The sequence below is a fragment of the Scleropages formosus genome, chromosome 9 (assembly GCF_900964775.1).
Source record: "Scleropages formosus chromosome 9, fSclFor1.1, whole genome shotgun sequence".
In the NCBI taxonomy this organism is placed as follows: Eukaryota; Metazoa; Chordata; class Actinopteri; order Osteoglossiformes; family Osteoglossidae; genus Scleropages; species Scleropages formosus.
Genome location: NC_041814.1, coordinates 8,400,758 through 8,420,807, shown reverse-complemented (window position 1 = coordinate 8,420,807; position 20,050 = coordinate 8,400,758). Strand labels below are relative to the sequence as shown.

The 20,050-nt window shown below is 47.7% G+C and overlaps 1 protein-coding gene across 11 annotated transcripts in view; it reads right to left on the bottom strand.

The window, feature by feature from the left end:
* nfia (nuclear factor I/A) overlaps positions 1–20,050 on the bottom strand; it is a 112,567-nt gene that overhangs the window by 16,611 nt on the left and 75,906 nt on the right. For 4 of the 11 annotated variants that reach the window (XM_018726777.2, XM_018726775.2, XM_018726774.2 and 1 more), the window contains exons 4-8: positions 17,069–17,143; positions 11,107–11,224; positions 8,638–8,765; positions 6,286–6,336; positions 1,353–1,481 (exon numbers count right to left, since the gene is read on the bottom strand). In XM_018726777.2, coding sequence (XP_018582293.1) covers positions 1,353–1,481; positions 6,286–6,336; positions 8,638–8,765; positions 11,107–11,224; positions 17,069–17,143 — 501 coding nt within the window. The remainder of the gene's footprint in view (positions 1–1,352; positions 1,482–6,285; positions 6,337–8,637; positions 8,766–11,106; positions 11,225–17,068; positions 17,144–20,050) is intronic. The other 7 variants (XM_018726779.2, XM_029255052.1, XM_018726778.2 and 4 more) reach the window with 3 other exon arrangements.

The window sequence follows — 20,050 nt, the reverse complement described above, 5'->3', positions numbered from 1 at the left end:
ATCTTACAATGTTCATAAACGGCAAGAGTTTTAGACGCTCGGCTGTGAAACTGAGCAGTGTCCTAACTGGAGCTATAATCCAAAGAAACAATTTCAGATACATGACCTGAAAGTAGAGACACGCCAAACCCGCATAATCATTCATGTAAAATAATATCAGGACATCACTTTGCTTTAATGTGAGTATGAAATCTCAAATCTCACACTGATACCACTTGCTGACACAGAATAATCCTACCAGCATCACTCACAAGGCTTGGGATTTTAACTTTTCAGTTCGCATTATTATTGGATATCAAATTTCAAATCTTCCGAAAGTACACTGTATTTCTAGCTCTTTTACACCAGATGGATGAAAGTAATGAAAACGGTGCCTCGTCACCAGAGATAGATTCCTTCTGACAGTGAGCACTGATTGTTCGCCAACTCTGAGCTATCAAAATTCATAGTCCTGACTAGACTCGGGTCCCCCAGCATTGCTCAAAGCCATTCTGTCCATAATTGACATTTTTAAATATTCTCTATCCTAATGTGCAGCTATTTGCATTGGCACAGTACGTCACCACAAGCTGAGAGGGTGAGCGTAGAGAGCAGAAAAGGAAGTGAGAGAAAATACCGAACCTGCTGGTTATTGATATCACAGATAAGTTTGCAAAAGATTAGAAGAAATGCTCTGCAATTTTCTCTCAGAGATTCTCCACCGAAGGCGAAGCTATAACTCATGTAAAACAGCTTTTATTTCCATTTAACTTTTAAAAATGAGACCTTACCTTCAACTCAGTTAAAATGAGAGGCAGACTAATTTCGTATTTATACATTTCAAATTATTGCCGTAAATGTTTCTAGCGTACACTGTGAAAAACACAAATCGAAGACAGAAGTCTGACTAAATGACATATTGTGTCTTTATCAGTTTTTTGAACATTTAAAAGTGCTGTGATGTTAACAGCCTTGTGTGACCAGCAAGTAGGGAGAAAGCACCTATTATGCTCAATCGGAAAAATCACAGCGCTCTGTTAATATGAATGTTGACCGAAGCAGTTAAAAACAAGATGAAGAAAAACTAATAGAAAAACACTGAGGCACCTCGATACAGGTCTGGCCAACTGCAACCCTCTCTCTAAAGCCCTCACAACAAACATGCGCACAGACGCATCATTTCTTACAGCTGTATAAATACAAGGCAGGTGAAGACAGGACACTGTGTATAGTGACACAGTCGCTGCCCCCCTGGAAAATGCAGGCGTCGCGGGGCTGGGGATGATGATGCCAGGCCTCTTTGGTTCAGGGACACAGGGTTCTGGGTGCTCTGGGTGTTTGGGGGTCAGGGAGGGCTGGGATGGGGACCTCACCTCTGGGTCCTGTAATGACAGGCCGATGATGGTGTGTGAATGCCGTTCGGGGGGAGGTGGTCTGCGAAGGCACGGGGCTGCTGAAACCAGACTTCTCTGACTTCTTTAATGTAGTAGGCGATGGCATCCCTGGCAAGAATGATTGATAAGTGTAATTTAATAATGCAAGGTCATGGAGACACAGGCTGGCGCACAGGTGGGGGGGGGGGGGTGCAGGAGGGGAGTGGTGTGGAAGGAACGGGCGGTAGGGAGAGAGTGTGTAGGGCAGGACAGGGGGAGTGGTCAGGACCCAACGGACCGGTGCATGAATCATTTTACGCATGAACGGCTTACGGGTGTCTTCTGGGGCCGCGGGTAATCATGAGCTTTACACTCCTCGCGATAGCTAGACTGACTGAATTCGCCTAAAAACAAAGTCGGTCAGAGCGTTTTCCTGTAAGACATCTTATGTTAGGGGGTCTGCGAGGGCGGTTTTCTGAATAACGCGGCTTAACGCTAAGGCCATGTTGATCATGGGATTTCTGTTATACTTGTGTCACAGTGATACAGCTCTATACAATACTAAATTGTAAAATAATTACATATACTCACTTCATTGCTCATAAATTCTCTTTGTCATTCACTACATAACAATGAGAGAAGTATCTGTTAAAAATGCTTCGACTAACAGTGAAACAAGTTCGTAATAATTAGAGTTCTGGTTAAACTTCTGGTTAATTTGTCGTTTAGAATGGAGATGTAAATATACTGAGCGACGATGTTGTGTAAATGTACATATGTGAAATTAATAAATCAAAAAAGGAAGCTGAATGAATGGAGGTGGACAAGTTTTGCTGGGTCCGTGGGCTGATGGGGTAAAAGGGAGGGAGGGGCCAGTGGAGGTGAGTAAAGAAAGGGCAGAAATGAGGATGAAGGATATGGAGTAAAGAGAGACCAGTTAGGCTGATGGCAAAACACAAAGCATTCACAGTTAGGAGTCTGGGGTGTTGCTTTGGTGGGTTAATAGTGAGTTACACTTCAGACACATTCAACATGGGTTAATTCACAGGGGCAAGTGTTAGTAGACACAGCATGCAAGAAAATGTTATCACCATATTCAGCCAAAGGTTATTTGTGACAGTAATTTTCCAACAACCCATTTCGTTCAGATAAGCAGACACGAAGGAAACGTCCATTGACGTTCGTCAGGAATGCCCAGTGATAAGAATGAAGAATGAGCAGGGCAATCATTTAGGAACAAATCTTACATTCATATTAAAAATATTCAAGCTGCTTCTTTCACTGCGTTACTAATGTGCAGGAACAGCACGTAAAAAGTTTCCCAACATTTTAAGGCAGGCTCAATGACTGTTAGTTCAGGACCATGTTCATTCAATGGCACCAAATGACAGTGCAGGCTCTCAGAGTTTCCCCACCCTCCCTTTTGTCTTTAACAACACTCTTGCTTTTTGAGTTACATAAAAAAGCAAGCATGCATTCCTGCATTCCGAGAGAGCATGCAACACACGCCAAGCTCGGGCAGTGGGACGCTGGATGTCTGGTTTGGGAAGCACTGTGCGGCAGGACCCTCCCGGGCCGAGCTGTGCAAGTGGTGAACACAGATGTGAGTCATAGATGTGTAGTTGTGCTTTGCCTCTGGACCGGTGTGTAGGACCATCTGCAGAAGTGTGCATGATGGCGAGGTTCATCTTCTGGCGTTCTCACATAAAATTTCTCATTCCAGTTGAGATGGAAGGCAACTCTTCAGCTCCATGACATTGACTATTGCTGTTAAGCAACAGCGAAAAATATGCACGAAAGGAAGGGGATGTGAAGTCACTACAGGTTGGATAAACCTGATCAAGTGAGCTGAAACCTCACTGTGACAATTTCACGTCCCAACATAGGTTCTGCTGTTGTACCCATTTACATTTATTCATTTAGTTGATACTTTTTCTCCGAAGCAACTCACAATGTTAAGCTATTTACAATTATTTACCCATTTATGCAGCTGTGTATTTCTGCTGGAGCAATTTAGGGTAAGTATGGTGCTCATGGGTACTACAGCTTCAAAACTGCAGTCTCTGGGTCCAAAGGCGGCAGCGCCAACCACTATGCTACCAGCTGTACCTTTAAGAAAGACTGAAATGCTCCAATAAAACATCCAGCTGCATAAGTGGTTGACAATCACTGTAAGTAAAAGTGTTAGCTAGGTACCAAAATAATAATTGTTCTACTTTATCATATGCAGAAAGTGATTATTCCATTTTCCTTTTCCAGGTATCAATGTACAGTCCTTAAAGCACACAGCTGGTACTGGACAGACCCAGGCTTGCTGATCAGCATATACATGTCTAGTTGATCATATTGATAAAGAAGAAGCTCACAAAGAGCTGCTATTTGTCTTCTTGTCAGCTTGATGGTTATGGTCTCAAGGAGAACAAGTCAGGAAACACAAATCAAAGACACCCTGACATCCAGACTGTTTAACTCAGCAGGAATCTGTGTCCAAAAGCAAAGTATTATGTTTTGAATGGTTTAGCATTTTGACCTCACTGAAGTTCAACAATAGCCACTGAGTCATTTATCACATAACAGTGGCATCACCACTTGTACAAATTCCTCTGTTTCTCGTGCAAGTTAAACACCTTCAGACAATGTACCGCCAATGGTAAAAAGGACTCCAATAGCTATATACACAGCTCAGGAGAATTAAGGATAGCACATCGTAAAACATTTTATTTAAAAATTGTTTTTAAAAGTAAATATATGAATTTCTCAAAGAGATGCAAAACACTCTCTGCTAAAATGCCATTTTGAACAATAATGGTAACATATCTAGCTCAGATCGAACGGTACCATTTTGGCAATAAAGACTTCAAACCGAGTAATCAAAAGCATCAAAGTGTATAACAAAAAAAAAAAAACTGATGGCAAAAGCAACAACAACAAACAAACAAACAGGAAAAAAAGGTTTAAAAGATAAGCAGAAGTGATCATGGTCAATGATAATCTTATCTTAAAACAGCAGTTGTGTTTCTTTATGCCCAACTGGGGGGTTCCTGGGGCACTCAGATGAGACATTCAAACCCTGAGAAGGCAAATCCCAAACACAAATCCTTAGCTCTCTGGTCCGCAGAGATGAAAGAGTGTTCTCAGAAAGAGTTGGGCTTTGAGGTCGCCAACAGTCAACCATGCTGTTCATTAATGGTATTCTCAAAAGACAGAGCAGCGCCAGTCACTCGTTTGCTGATTCCTACTCTTTTTTGGGGCGGAACAAAGAAAGAAAGCTTAAACCTGAGCTGGACTGAAACTCTGGGGGTCAAAGGCTGAGCTTTCGTTCAAAGACCTCATCTTGGACCTCTGCTCTGGCTGTTCCTAGTGGTCTTCAATACTGACATGTCCCCAGAAGCATGGTCAACAAGCCAGTGGCATCTATTTGCTCATTCAGTGGTGAGGCCTACACGCACAACTGCCTGTGTGCAGGATGGTACCAAGAGTGTTACCTCCACTGGTGTGTCTCCTGCGTGTCTGCTGAAGGGTCTGAAGCCTGTGAGTGAGTAATGAACACTTGAAAAGGTTCTGTCAGTGGGAATCAAAGCCCGGCCGTGCTCAGCACTTTCCCTTCCGAAATGTTATTACAGGCGGAGCTGCTGTTCCCTGCCCGCTCGCTCGCCTCCTCGTCCACTCTCCGTCCGCCATCCTGACAAATTGACAGTCACCCCACGATCGGCACGGTGATTCTGTATTGAGCACGTCTCCTTCTGCCCGGCGCGTCCCGCCGCAACACGCCTTGTGTCGGCCTGCCCCGGGAGGCATCAATCAGCCAATGGCGCGCTGCGGCAGCTCGGACGCCAGCTTCCTCCTGCGGGCTTGCTTGCTGGTTCCAGATAGAGTAACGGAGTGGTTCTCTCATAGAAGGGGACATCACGACACACACTCGAATACCAACTCTGCCACCACTGGGTGGCCGCCTGCTCTCTCACACAGCAGAGACACATGTCACATCACCACTTTCACTGGAGTTCTGCACTGCCATGTTTTGGGCCTCGTAAGTAGTGCGAACGTATGAAAGTTCTCTTCTCATCATCGCTACGGTGGAATCAAAGATGTAGCTTTTCCACTGTCAACAGTTTGTCAAAGTTAAGTCATAAGGCTATTCTAAAGTGCAGGGAATATTTGTCTTGCACAGCTCATCTCTCCAATCAGACAAATAAAGAGAGGGAACAAAACGGAAAATTAAAGAAGTATTACGAAACACATTGCCCAACAAATGAATGCAATGAGAGTCTTTACCACATTCTTTACAGACACAGTACAACTGAATGACTCTTGGAAATGTAATCCCAAAAAAATTTTGGAAGTGTACACACATGCAAAGCATATATACATTTATCTGTGGAATCCCCCCCTCTTTTGTACACACACACACACACACACACACACACATACTGGATAAAGGGAACACAGCTGTGAAAGTTCCAATTCTCTAGGGTGGCTCAGTGATCCACAACTCACACAAGATGCAACGGCTTTATACATTTTCTTCTTTCCATTTCCCTTACATTCATTAGCCAATGGATTTGTTCCATTTAAGAACTCTATATCACAGGTCATTTTTCACTACTTGATTTAATCAAAAAGTTAAAATAATTTCCGTTCATGTACTTAATGTAACTTTGATGTTTCAAAAACTTTAAGTGCCCAATGAAATGTGCAAATAAATATTTTCTATGTTCTGCAAAGACTCGATTTTTAAAGAGCATGTGCCAATCAGTAGTCAATTGCATATGGTGTGATGCTTCATACCATTTCAGGCAGAAGCACAGTTTGTACACAGTCACACTGGGTGAGGGTGGATGTTTCTTGGACAAAACACCAACAAACTGGACAAAACAACAAGCTATTCTTTTGTCTGGCACGAAGTGGGAAATTGTAAACAATGTATTATTACCTTGTCTTGAGATGAACGTACTAGCTAGAGAGCCACGTAGTTTATATCCAGCTTTGAAAGACAAGGGAAAAAAGGGAACAAAAAAACAAGAAAACAAAACAAGAGGCAGGGTGAATATAGTGTAGAGCAATGTGCATTACCTCATCAATTAACTATTCATGCGGGCCATGTTCCCCAGTCACTCCAGTTCTGAGGAGCATGGCAAGATCATGTTTCAGGAATTGAGAGCTTGTGTCCTCACACTGGGGGACATGCTTAGAACATGCATTCTGAAATGGGGACTTAACCTGGGGCAGCCTCCCAACTCGCATCCACCCCCCTGCCCTTCAGCCACAGGCGGACACAGCACTGCATATGACTGTGCACGACCCTGGCACAACAAAAGAACTCTATTCTTCTGTTGTTCTGAGTTGTATGGGCTTTAGATCACCATAGCTGCATTCCTGAAACCGAACCCTTGTCTTTTAGGAAAGTTCCTTTTTCAAATGTTCACTTTTTAAAGTGTGATCCTCATGACTTCATATAGAGGACAGCAAAAGGGAGGACATGAGGGGAGGAAAGAGACTCTGGTGGATCACATTTCATTCACGTGAAGAGCCAACGATGTGCTCAAGCTTTTCATCATCACAAAGTGCCTCAAAACAACTTTGGTGATCTAAAGGAATTTACGTAAGCTCATTAGATTGCTGTAATCTTTCACCTGTTTTCAAACTGAGGAGCAAGGGATTAGCCTTTTTCAAAAGCCCTTCACTCTTGGCAGCGAAGAGACAAGACAACTGAACTTCATATTCTGAACAGTTTGAATGATGAGGTAGACAAGATGGGTTGACCCTTTCCAAGGCAAGCTTGTGGTTTCTTCACGTGCATCGCAACCTCAAACATGAGCTGAGTAAGGCCAAAGGTTTTTTTCACGGAAACTGAAGACTGCCTCCAACCGCAACAACTCAAGTGTCCTACTAATGTGAGAGATTTTCATCTGGGCTATGGAGAGGTCTGGGAGTTTGCAAGGGGAAGGGGGTGGAACCGCAGTGTTAAAGAGAAAAAAAGTATTCCAGTGATGTTCTCGGTTGGGTTTACTGAGTTCTGTCAAACCGAACGTAGTGTTTGTATGACTGGGGAAAATGTTATTTTCCTCAAATATGTGAGTATACTACACTAATGGTGCTCAGGTTGGTAAGAACAACAGAAAGACAGCAGTGGCAGAGAGCTGTTTGGCAAAGGAGATTTTAAATTTACAGCCTTTGTTGCATCTGAAGGCCACTTTCAAAAGGAGGACCTTGTTTACTGTCATATGTTAATGCCATGAGAGCCGGATGCAGCGGTTCTACCCCCAGTGTATTCCCTCGAGAACAGGGCAGGAGTCCGGCAGCCAAGAGGAGAGTGGGAGAAGACACTCCACCGGGCAATGCAAACAGGGCAGATTTACAGCCCAGCACTCCGAGGCACTGCGGCATCTGCAGGACAGCGCCATCCCGCTGCGCCGCCCATGACAGAGTCCCACAATTCAGGGACACGGAACACGCAAGGAAGGAAGATCACAGTCAGAAACATTCAGCAACAGACGGCCACAGTCACACAGTAAAATCCAGAACCAAAAACACAATCACACAAAGAAGCAAACACACAGCAGGACACATAATGACAGAACCGGTTCTCTTCTCCTTTGTAGATATTCAGTTGTGCACTGGACCATCTGCAAATACTGTGCTCATGTTACAGGTCACTATTGCACTGAAGTTTGGAAAAATTGCAGTGTAGTCTGGCAAAATACTTTAACAAAATAAATGAGAAATACACAGATGACTGGACTCCTAGATGTAGCGGTATTTTTTTCTGCAACAAGTAGTCTAGCTCCTGCCCGCAACAGCTCCCAGGAACAACAAACACTTGAAAAAGAAGTGAACTAGCAATTGCAAGGAGTTAAGTAAGCAATAAATGTGGAAAGTTCAGGTTTAGGGATAACTTTTGACAGGAATTATTTTCGAGGACTATTGATTTCTCCGAGAAAATGTCAAGAACCAAGATAAGACAAGAAGGTTTGTTAAAACAAAGGAATAAATTGACGAGAAAACTGACGGCAGTGCTTCTTATTCACGTTTCTCTTTCCCCGTACTGAAAAGGCGCAATATTGCACACAGGCGTCATCTTCACGCAACTCGGCTAGTTACTTACCTAGAAAGGCGGAGACGCGGATGACACAACACACAACTTGTTGCACAGACTCATTCCAATTGTGCCTGTCCAGTGTGCAGGCACTCACTCTTGACAGGTACAAGAAAGGCATGCAATGGACCACAGGGCCCCGGGGGGCCCGCTGAGCTGGCTAACGGAAGAGGCTCTTCAGGGGCATACCTGGTTCCACTTCGTGCCAGCTGCTTGCCTGGCTACCACTGCCTGGTGAGCGACCCTGCCCAGGGTAATAGGACTCCTCTCCGGGGCTGTCCACCTCATCCTCCATGCACTTGATGCGCTTTGCAGAGCTGTGTGGAGCAGAGGAGGAGCAGATCAGAGTGATGACTCTACATTTTTTCACTGCAGGAGGCCAGAAGACCGATAGTGCTTGCAAGACGAACTGTTTTATTTATCATTAAGCTGCGAGGCCCTTCACTCTCTTACTGTACCATTTAACCCTATTTAGACATTTGTTCACCCGCGCTTCCACAGGTACTAGCAGTCAACAACCAGGGAAACTACAACTAAGACCAACTGGAGTTCCTCGTTGTGTGTGTGTGTGTGTGTGTCTGTGTACTTGTGCATTTGGGAAGACCTAGGGTCATGTCCAACACAACAAAGAGTGATGGAAAGGCTTTGTTCCTCTGCTCATCCAAACCCACCTGTCCTCCGGTCACCCCTGTGGTCGGGTGGAGGGCAGAAGCTCATGAATAACACTATCTCCCCAGAGGAAAGCCAGATGAATGGTAATCCTCTTAAACAGTAGCAACTCTGGACTCAAATCAAGAGCAGGGACTGCAATAGCTCCCTTAACCTGGGAGGGGGACATACTCCTCTCTGAACAGGGTGGGGGGCACACAGAGGGTCTGGTCTTCTGGAGCTTCACAATGACCGCAGACCCTTACCTCGACGCGCAATGCAGCATGAAACGTAACGTCACTGAAGCTCCCCTTTGCAAACTTTGTCCACCCTATGTTTGGTCAATGAACAAGCGCTATGCTGTGTAAGGGTCTTCAACACACATCCAGAAACATTATAATTGGTGTGAGGACACCCCAGGAAATAACAAGCCTTATAGGTGTGGGCTAAAGTATGACATTGCTGCTGGTGATCCTTTTCTCTGAAGTCTGCGTATTCACAAGAATGTACCAGGCATTCCCGCTCATTGTTCTGCCCGTCTTATCTTCTGCACATGGCCTGAAGAGGCATCTAAAGTGCGTGAGCAACTTCCTCCCTTGCTCCCGCCTGCATCTGCGTTGCGTGTGGATCGAACAGCTGCCCTTGGGCTTGTGCATTCACTGTCCTCCAGCTGCGCTCCTTACGGCCGGTAAACCCGGACCACGTGAATCCAATCACCGATTTGAACTTTTCGCTCTCGGAACTCGCTTAGTTCAGAACTCTTTATTGCTAGTATATAGAATGCTGGAAACGATTGCGATGCAGCACCAAAAATGAAACAGTATAACAGTACACAAAACAGTGAAGGACAAGATAACAACAATATACAAAAACAATCACCATGTGCAAGTAGTCAATAAACAACAACCAGATTGCAGACGCAAGCAGTTGTCCAAATAATACATAACAGTGCAATCGAGAGCAGTACGGAAATGAAGCCCATCACCACTCGTACTTCACGTCGTCTTCGTTGCTCCTCTCTTGAAGCCGCCCGTCTCCTCGCCGAAATCAACTAGTCGCACGCCCCAGACTACTTCTGGTCACGTCCTAAATCTGTCTATATTTGCACTACATCTCTTAACTGCACTCCACTTTGCACACTGCGGTCAGTTGTGCGTTTGTGTAGTATTTGCACCACTTCTTGAGTCTGCAGTCCGCTTGTTGTTTACTACTTGCACATGGTAACTGGTTTGTGTATTGTTATTATCTTGTCCCTCACTGTCACTTCGCTGCATATTGATATATTGTGTTTCACGTTTGGTGCCGAACCACAACCGATTCCAGTATGCTATACGGTGCAAATAAAGAGTTTTGAGTTATGAGAAAAGCTGGATCTTCTCCTGCATGCTCTAACAGTCATGGGATCTGTGGCATGCACTGTGGTCTTAGTTAGTCATAGACCCTACATTCTGAGGGCTACGTGAAGCAGGAAGGGAAAGGGAGAGAGGGCCGATCAGCGCGGTGGCCCGGCCTGTCCATTTGCGTACAGTCAACAGCAGAGGCGCATGCCAGGGAGTACAAGAGCCCTCGACAGCTCACACTCAAGAGCACAGCACGTGGGGGGGCCTCAAAGCCGCATGCAGGGAAGAAAAGAAAAAAAAGGTCAGTGCTCCTCCTGCCTCACCACAACCCTCATCTCTCTTGACCCCCTCTGGACCTCTGTGGCCCTTCTGTGCCATGCTCTTGGCCATCCTGGGGCTGGACACAGAAACCCTGTGGCCTCCCCAGTGTGTTGGGTTCGACTGTTTTGTTTAGAGGGTCATGCTAGACCTACCCTGCGGCAGGAGATAGTGAGAGGCTGAACGTAGGTGGGCACCCCAGTTAAGTGGTTCCTCTCTTACACACGCACCCAGAGCGCAACAATGCAGATGGTTTTTTACAGAGCTGCGTCAAGCCAGCCGTTCCTAGTCGGCTGGGCAACAGGGCGGTTATTGCAAATTAAGCGTGGCGGTGCAATGAATAAAGTGGTACCTGCTGGAGGAAGTGCTGGGCAGCGGCCGGCGCATGGCTCCCGGGCTCATGCTGTAGTAGGAGGAGCTGTCCAGGTCGGCCAGGGAGAAGTTGGGGCCCGTTCCTGCGGCTATGGGGGCTGCAACACAGACACAAGGAGAACCATCATAAACAACCACTTACCTTTCCTCTAATCCGTACCCTTTCGTTTTCTCTTCCGGGAACGCACGAACAACTAATGGATTAATTGCTTAGCTGACACTTTCATCCAAACAGCTTACTTTTATAAAACCATTTATTTAACTGGATGTTCTCCAGAAGTCGCTGAGGTTAAGTTCCTCACTTAACGGTACAACAGCAGTTGTCCTCTTCAGACTTAAAATGGAAACCGTACGTTTTCAAGGTATTTGAATACCGTGCAACCTAATCCCTCTTAAGGAACAAACAGCGCAGAGATTTAGTGGACAATGTAAATCTGTTAATTTTTTTCTGCAGTTTATATACAGTCAAACAAGGAGGCTCCAAGATCAGATTCCACCAACTGGCACCTTTTTGAATGTGGAGAAGAGTGCGGCTCAACATCAAGCACCTTTGTCATACAGTTCATAAAGCGGAAGGAGGCCTCTTTACATTCAAAGTGACTGGGAATGCGGATTTTGATGAGGACAGCGCAAACGTGTATGAGAGAGAGAGAGCAAGCAAGCAGGGTGCTGGAGATGCATACAAAATGCATGCTGGGAAGGGGAGGATGGTGCAGAGTGGGCTGTGACAGTCACGTTGGTGGAGGACACTGATGTGGGGGCTGAGCTGTACGCTCGACACTAGGTGCCTCCGTCGCGGTGAAAAGAAGCGTATAAAGTTTAACACATAGTTACTCGGGGTGGGGGGGGGGGGGGGGACAGGTCAGTAATTTCTGAGTCATCTCTTTATTTTTCAAATTTTTTCCCCCCACTGAAAGGGCAGCCCTGTCCCTCCCCTCTAATAGAGGCACTGGTGTTATTTACGACGTGCAGTAAAGCGGCTGCATTTGCATGGCTAATAGTGGAACGTGAAGTAATTTGTGTGAGAGCTAACCTGAGCGCTGGGCTGCCGTAACTCAGGCGGCCCCCTCGGCGCTGAGCCGGCCGAGGTGGGCCCCCAGTTGCGGGTGAGAGAAAAAAAACGAGCACATTGCAGTCTGTCTGACTGGAACGGAAATCAATCATAAAGGTAATCCGCAGTCTCTACCTCTTAAGGGCTTTATCAAGTGCTTTTGCTTAGAGGATTCCAAATGAAGCCGGTAGCTATCAGACTTGCATTGATCTTTCCCTCTCCTTGTCTGCCCCTCTGCCTTCCTCTCTCTCTTTCTCTCACTTACACCCCTCCTTTCATCCGTGTCTCTCATACCTGCTAAGTGCATTAGCGGAGAGCTTCAATCTACCCAGTCTGCCTATTAAGCGTTTTACAGCAGAGCAAGCACTTCTACAGGTGTGTCGGTCGCTTGTTGACTGCGGCCGTTTCTGAGCCGCGCGGAATCGCCGATGCCGTGCCCTTCGCCTCGAGCTGGCGGACTGGGCCACAAGCGCGGCTCGAGCAGGCCGAGCCAAGGCGAGAAACCGCAGGGTGCTTTCCGCGCACGGACCGGGCCTCCGAGGGGGCTGCCGTACCTTCCCGGTGGCCTGCAGCGGTCCCGCGGCACCCGCACCCACACGCGTGCACACGGCGAAATATAAAACGAAGCCGCCCTGGTTCAGCAATTTGAAGCATCAAAGTGAAACATCTGACAACAAGTGGAAACTTCAGATGTGGGTGCGTGTCCAGCTCATGCCCGTGGCCCGATCCTCCTGTCACCCACCATCCCCCCAGCTCCCCACCGTTTTATTGACCGCGCTGGCGACGGCAGGATGGGCTGAGTAGCGCTCCTGATCTGACAGGACTCTGGGCTCGTTCTGCTGGGTCAGCACTTTCTCTGAACCCCTCGAGACTTTTTCCGGCCTTCACTGTAACTTCTCACAGGAGGGGAGGAGCGAAAGTTGAGTTCAACCGCCCAGACCCGGAGCGCTGAACACTCGCCCGTCAAACAAGAAAGAAACCCAAAAAAAGCCAGAGGCTGACTCGAGGCCCAAATCGTACAGGGTCCTGAAAGAAAAGTTTGTTACGCTTAAAAATTGCGCACGTGATTTATGCTAACATCTCAGGCGTGACTGTCGGAGTGCTCAAAAAAATCAGGACGGAAGGAGAATAAGTCACCGCAATGCCCAACTCTTTCCGAAATGTGGTTATCTGACCAACGGCTCCTCTCCTGCCCCACACAAAAAAACACCGAATGGATCACATGAACCGAATGGTCGGCGCTCGGATGCGGCAGATCATTAATTTAGCTCCATGCAAATCCGAAACCCTCATATGAACTAATGATAAAATACAGAAAGAGAAACTTGGCACTTCTAACATAATAGCAACTCTAAAAAAATGCTATTTTGTTTTCATGCAAGTATTGCAAAAAACGTGATATTAAGAGCATCTGCTATTGACAGCGATCGTAAAAAGTGTGCGCGAGCGGTACCAGGAGAAGCGCGGTTGTGTCTGCGCTCACATCCAGATGGCACCGCTCGCTGGCACCTCTGTGCTGCCTCGCTACCCTCTTGCTTGCGGTTTGGCAATCTGGCCGGGTGCAATCCTCGTGCCCAGAGGTGGTGAGGCCGGGGGGAGGGGGGTGACTCGTTCCCCTCCTCCATTATTCATCCACTCCCCTGGTCTCGTCATATGGCGGCACCGCCCGTGCCAGGGCTCCACATGAGGACGAGGCCCAGCATGGGCCAAGGGAATCCCAGGTGTCCCTGTCTCTGGGCAGCACTCTGGCTGCCAGCGAGTCCGCAGGGCTCTCATTTAAAGAATAATGCAATAATCCAGACTGCAGCCTGCGCCCTGCCTCGCTCCCCTCCTCGGGGAAGACAGAGAAGTGGGACGATGCAGCACGCTGCTCGTACCTTCTCCGTGCCTCCCCGCCGGCATCCTCTCGTGCACTTGGTGAGCACCAGGAAGCGCTTAAGGAGGAGTGCGGCCGAGCGACCAGGAGGGGAGTGACAGTGAAAACAGAACGGGTTCGAGGCTCGCTCCTGCATCGGGAAGGGCATTCCTCTTACGGTTTCAGACCAAGGATGAAAGGGAACAGCAGGATGGGGAGGGAGTGTAAAAATTAGCTGCGGGGGGGAGTTATGGAGGGGATGCGGAAAGGGCGGACCCAATCTCTGAAATTACCCCAGCCTGGTATTGACCGGCCAATTATGTGGAGTTCCATTTACAAAAACGTAGCTATAACCGCTAACTTTATGGAGACTTTCATTTCTCTCCCCCCGACTCTCTTTTTGTGTGCCGCTTTAATAGGATATTGATCGACAGAAGCAGATTCGATTGGGCTGCCACTGAATTGTGTAATGGGTGCACAAAGCCAAGGTCACAGAGCGCAGACGGGGAGCAGCTAAGGCAGCCCGTCGTTCATTCAATATCACCACCTTTCATCTTTCGGCGGACGACGGCCTGCTCCGCTCCTCTTACCCATTCGCTTAAATAACAGAAACCAGCGCGCGCGCACACTTTTGTAGACGCAATACCCCTGCGTCCATTGCTCTCACAGCTCCTCTGAGCTGGTCACTTAGGCAAATCACACACGCAGCTCCTTCCGTAATCTGACACACGCTCTCACGCAACGTAAACACACGCGGCATGAACGGAAAACAACAAGCGCACACCCACACACGCATGCGATCACGTGCCTCAAGCGCTCCGGTCTTTTCCTATCCGTACCCCGCAAGGCTACTGTAATACAGGCCGTTGAAATGATGCTTCGGGCAGAATGCACCAGTTCAGTTCGTGGACCGGAGAAGGCGGGTGTGCTCCTGTTTGAAAAAGGAGAATATACCGAAGGACGGCTCTCGCGAAACGGTACGGAGACTCCACGCGTAACCGGAAAAAGTTCATTACTGTCAGACGGTCGAACTATGAAAGAGCTTTTCTCATTTTATGTCACTAAAAATATGCTGTACGTTACAAATCCTTAGAGGTCTTCATGAAACGCGGATATGAAATTCAAGGGTGCGGGAGTCAGCAAACAATTTATTATGCTTGTTTGTAAGAAGGTCGGAATTCTCCACCGAGCGTTTGTCTGCACGCCCAGTAGAAGCGCGTGTCTGAGCACAGATGTGTCCCGCTACGGCGAAAGGTTAGAATGGGGTGTCGCTCAGCTGCTCGCTGACTGCTGATCTACGCAAAGCGGGGTGAGACCCTGAGGGGGCCGATCTAACCAGAGGAGCAAGTTACGCTGTGTGTAGCCACAGACGGAGTGGGACAGAGTATGTCAAGTGATGTCTTCTCACACCAATTCTAATTCAAAAACAGCTCCCCCAACCTCCACCCAAACCCCCTCCCGCCGCACTCTAACACAAGAAGTGCCCTCCTGGCCAGAAGTCACCCAGCTATGGCAAAAAAGAAAAGGATAAAAAAAAAGGGAAATGAAAAAAGAAGAAAAAAACTTTTGATTTTGGTCCTCCAACCAGCATATGCCACCCAGCATCTCCCTTTCTTCTCTCTGTGTCACAGATGTTAGGATAAAAGCCGATCCCTTCTCAGAGCTGGATCAATTATGCATATTCCTTAATCTTGTTACAATCATATGCCAGGACTTCTGATGCCGGGCTGCGCTAGCTGTGCTAATCGGACTAATATCCCCCCTGAATCCCCTCCTCCCAGGAGCCCCGCTCTGAGTTTTAACCCCCCCAGACACACACAGCATTCCCATGATGGCCCCTCCTCCTCAACCGTCACCCGGTCTCTCTCTGCAAGCGTCGGCAGGCCAGCTGAGCACCTGAACGCCTCTCACCCCAGGTGTTGCCACTGTGCCGGGACTGCGGCGATGCGGCCGCCCCCAGCCCATCCTACCGATGCCCCTCCACCCAGGACGTAGTCCCGGCACTGCATGATCAATGCTCCTCCGATCAGGAGGCCCCTGTGAGTGCTGACAGGCAGTTTGGGTCGGCTATTGTTAGCGGCTATCGACAAGCCCGTATGGATCGGCCCGCGCTCTGTCACTCCCCACCGTAGACGTGTGCACTTTTTAAAGGTCACGGTCCTCCCCCTGCTCCTGTTGGTTTGGGCGCCCATCTGATTTCGCCCTCCAACTTCCAGACTTCTGCCGCTCCGAGTACCACGGGACACAGATGATGCTGCACCGGGCCAGGGCCCTCTGTTCTTTCTTAACCCCCCACCCCCCCTACCCCCACCCCGCCCCACTCGCCAGCTCTCAAGCCGTCAGTAATCCCTTTTCATCGGCCTTAAGTGTCCATGACGCACAACAACAGGATGTGTGCTGTTGCTCCAATCACCGTAAAAGGAGCGAAACTGCTCAGTGTGGAAACACTGCACTGTGGAACAAAAGAAATTTTAATCTCGCGGTTACTGCCGTATGGGATTGCGTGATCTTGACAAAACGTGCATGTGGGTATGTATATGCATTAATCGGTGAGCTTCCCGCATGTTCACGGGCGACTCTGCGAGAACAACATGTGGCAGCAGACGGGTAATCTCCCTGCGCAGTAATGTGACTGGACGTGGGAAACGAGCACCTAAGTGGATGGGACTCTAATACTCTTAGAGCCGCCCAACACTCCGCCCATGGAGATGTTAGCAATTTAACACTAATCTAAAATCTGTTACATGAGTAATAAAAACAAAACCGACCTCTCTTTGCTTTTATATGACTATTTCATATGATTTTTTTGTAAATATTCTGGAGAAAATTAAATGCCACAAAATTAAATGAGACATATTTTTAAGAAAGTCATTTTTGGTGGGTCACTGTTGTTTGTCATGTTCATTGTGCATTATGTGCAGAAAATTCAAGTATTACCTTGAGACATTATAATGGAGACAGCAGTGCAGGGTTCATGCAGCCGGCTGCTGATTCTCTTGGTGTTTAACGTAAAGGGACAAAGACGGCGGAACTTACTCTGTGATACTCGCACCAGCTCTGTAACGCTGAAGACACCTGATGTGACGAAACTGTCCTGGAAGCCCAGATGTCCTGAGAGACAGAGAGACGGAGTTAATGCATTACTAACACACGTTTTAATGACAGTGGGGAACGAGAGGTGTCCTCATAAACCAGAGAAAAACAATAGAGAAAGAATTCAACAGAAAGAGCATAGTTCAAGCATGCACGTGTTCCTCCCGGGAAAATGAGCCTGACACGAGGGGACAGTAGGGCACATCTGGGCTGGTCTCCTGGGTATACTTGGGGGTAGGTGCAGTGGAACTGACTTTCACCTTGCCGGCAATCCGTCTTGTTAACCCTTTCATTGGGTGACCAGTCCCTGTAACCTCCGAATCTCAAGTACATGTCTTGGTCTACCACGCTATTTTCTGCCAAAAGAACTCATAGTGAGTGGGACCCACAGATTTCGTAAAGAGATGTATATGCACTCAGTCACTTTGTAGTGCTCGTATATGTTGCTTTTAAACCAAGAAGTACCTCTGTCGCTTATGGCTCCTGCTCAAATTGATGTTCCAACCCTGAACCTCCCAGTCATCCAACTAAGTCCACCTTTGATCGAACCCCACTAGTTACTTTCTGATGAAAATGTCAGCTGGAACACTGCAATTTAAAGACGACGCCATTCATTCTCCGTAACAGAAGACGGGAGGTGCGGATTCTCACCCTCGAACATGTCCGCAATACGGCATGTGAGAGTGGGAATATTTTCCGTGATAAATGGAAAAAGCAAATAACGGCTCAGAGCACACTGAGCAAAACGAGGTTTGCTGCCCATATGTTTTATGAAACGTTTTCAAGGAATAATCCTTATCATTCATGAAGAAAAGTTTAAAGAGCCATTTGTCAGTGATACTTCATTTACTTCTCAGGATGTTTTTGTGGTTTCTCTCCAAACTTCCTCTGGACAGCAAATGGCAATGAGAAAACTGCATAAAATAATAATAAATTATTTGAAATAATATCGAGGGCACAGCTGGATATGTTTATCTTGACTGACAGAATGTGTGTTTATTTAGCTTAAATTTCTCAACCATAAAAGAAAAAGAGAAGAAACACCTTCCAAGTCGCCATGCACCAATTTAAACTCTGCAGTCAGCCAGCAAGTAAGTCATAAATAGCCAACAACAGAAATGAGTTTAGCCGTGACTGTGGCTGGACGGTGAGACGTATAGCGTGCGGACCGGTGAAAAAATAAATATAAAAAAAAAAAAAATCACGCGGCACCGAGGAAGGATAATATCTACGGCTCATTGCGACCAAAACTGCTGACATTAGCTCGAAACTGTGTCGAAGCAGAGAGCAGGCCTGCACGCATGCCCCTGACTTTGAGAGCGAGGGAGCGAGAAGAGGAGAGAGGGAGAGACGGGGAGGGAGGGCGTCAAAGTTTCCATGCAGCTGTGTAGGCTGCCACACAGAAATAACACGCCTCGGACCACTGAAGCACAATTACGGGGAAGAACAGCTGGGTGACGCAATACAGCCAGAGATGAGCGCGGTCCCTGTTGCTGGCGGTACACAGAGCGTACAGTATACAGTGTGGGCCCACTCGGGGTACTCCAGCGACTGGCTCCTATAGAGCAGCTAAGGCCCATATTCCGTCAGCGCTAATCGCTCCCAGCTGCGTCTGCCGCATACGTCCAAAAATCGCGAGCGTGCTGGGAGCGTGGTGGCTCTGGGGTCTGCGCCCTAAGGAAGACTAAGATTTCATCTGCCTCGCGATAATGAGGAGGAAGCACACGGACCTACGCGTAAAAGACAGCGTAGAGTAAAAGAATAAGGACAAGAAGGAAGGAAAGACGAAACAATCAGCTGTCGCAGGCTGTCTCTGTCGCTACGCGACCCTGCGATAGCACCGGGATGTTAATAAAAGGATATCCTCTAGCCTTATGTTCCGCTTTCTGAAGTGTGCGCAACAAGAGCTCGTGTCCCCGAAAGACACCGTCCTGCTTTGCGAGACGGCACGTACCGTCAAGCGCAAGGGTCAGGGTTTGTCAGGAAAAACAACGGGCGTGACACCCTCCCCCTTGCGTCACGGTCCTCTGCGAGTGGAGGAAGGAGGGCGAGGAGGTGAAACCGCGACGGGAGAGGGGTTGGGGGGTGAGGTGTGAAGGGAAGAACGCAGAAAGTGCAGCCTCTGCTCCGTTCTCCACCGCCAACCCCACACCCTGCAACCACCAGGGTCAAATGCAGGTCACACAGGATGCTTCTGGTGGCAGTTTCTAGATGAAAGGTGACAGAGATATCACTTCCCATGTGGCACAAGAGAATCTACATCTGCATTATTATTACTATTATTATTATTATTATTACATACTCACTAGCCATTGATAACTGCTTAATGTAGTGGGACTGATTCTATATGGATACCCTGTGAAGGACTCTGCCTAGCTTAGTACACTATGGTTCTGGGATAGTTTGCAGACCTCTGTAACATAATAATAATAATAACAATAATTTTGACCTTATACTACTGGAAAATGCACACACACACACTGTCTGAACCGCTTGTCCCATACAGGGTCGCAGGGAACCGGAGCCTAACTTGGCAACTCAGGGCATAAGGCTAGAGGGGGAGGGGACACACCCAGGACAGGACGCCAGTCCATCGCAAGGCACCCCAGGTAGGACTCGAACCCCAGACCCACCGCAAAGCAGGACCCTGGTCCAACCCACTGCACCATCACGCCACCGTGCCCCTCCTCCCTGGAAAATGCATGCTGATGAAAATTCTTTACGACCTGTACTTAAAGAGTATGTTCTGCGTGGAGCGCTGGTTGTGTGATCAGTGTGACCCAGAGGTGCAGTGTGTGACAAAGGATCTGACGAACAGCGATGAGAGTGCTGAAATGGACAGTGATCAGTTTGTAATAAAGGTACACGTTGTGCCGCACTGTGATCAGTGTGGTGGAATAGTACGCTCCGTGAAGGACAGCGATC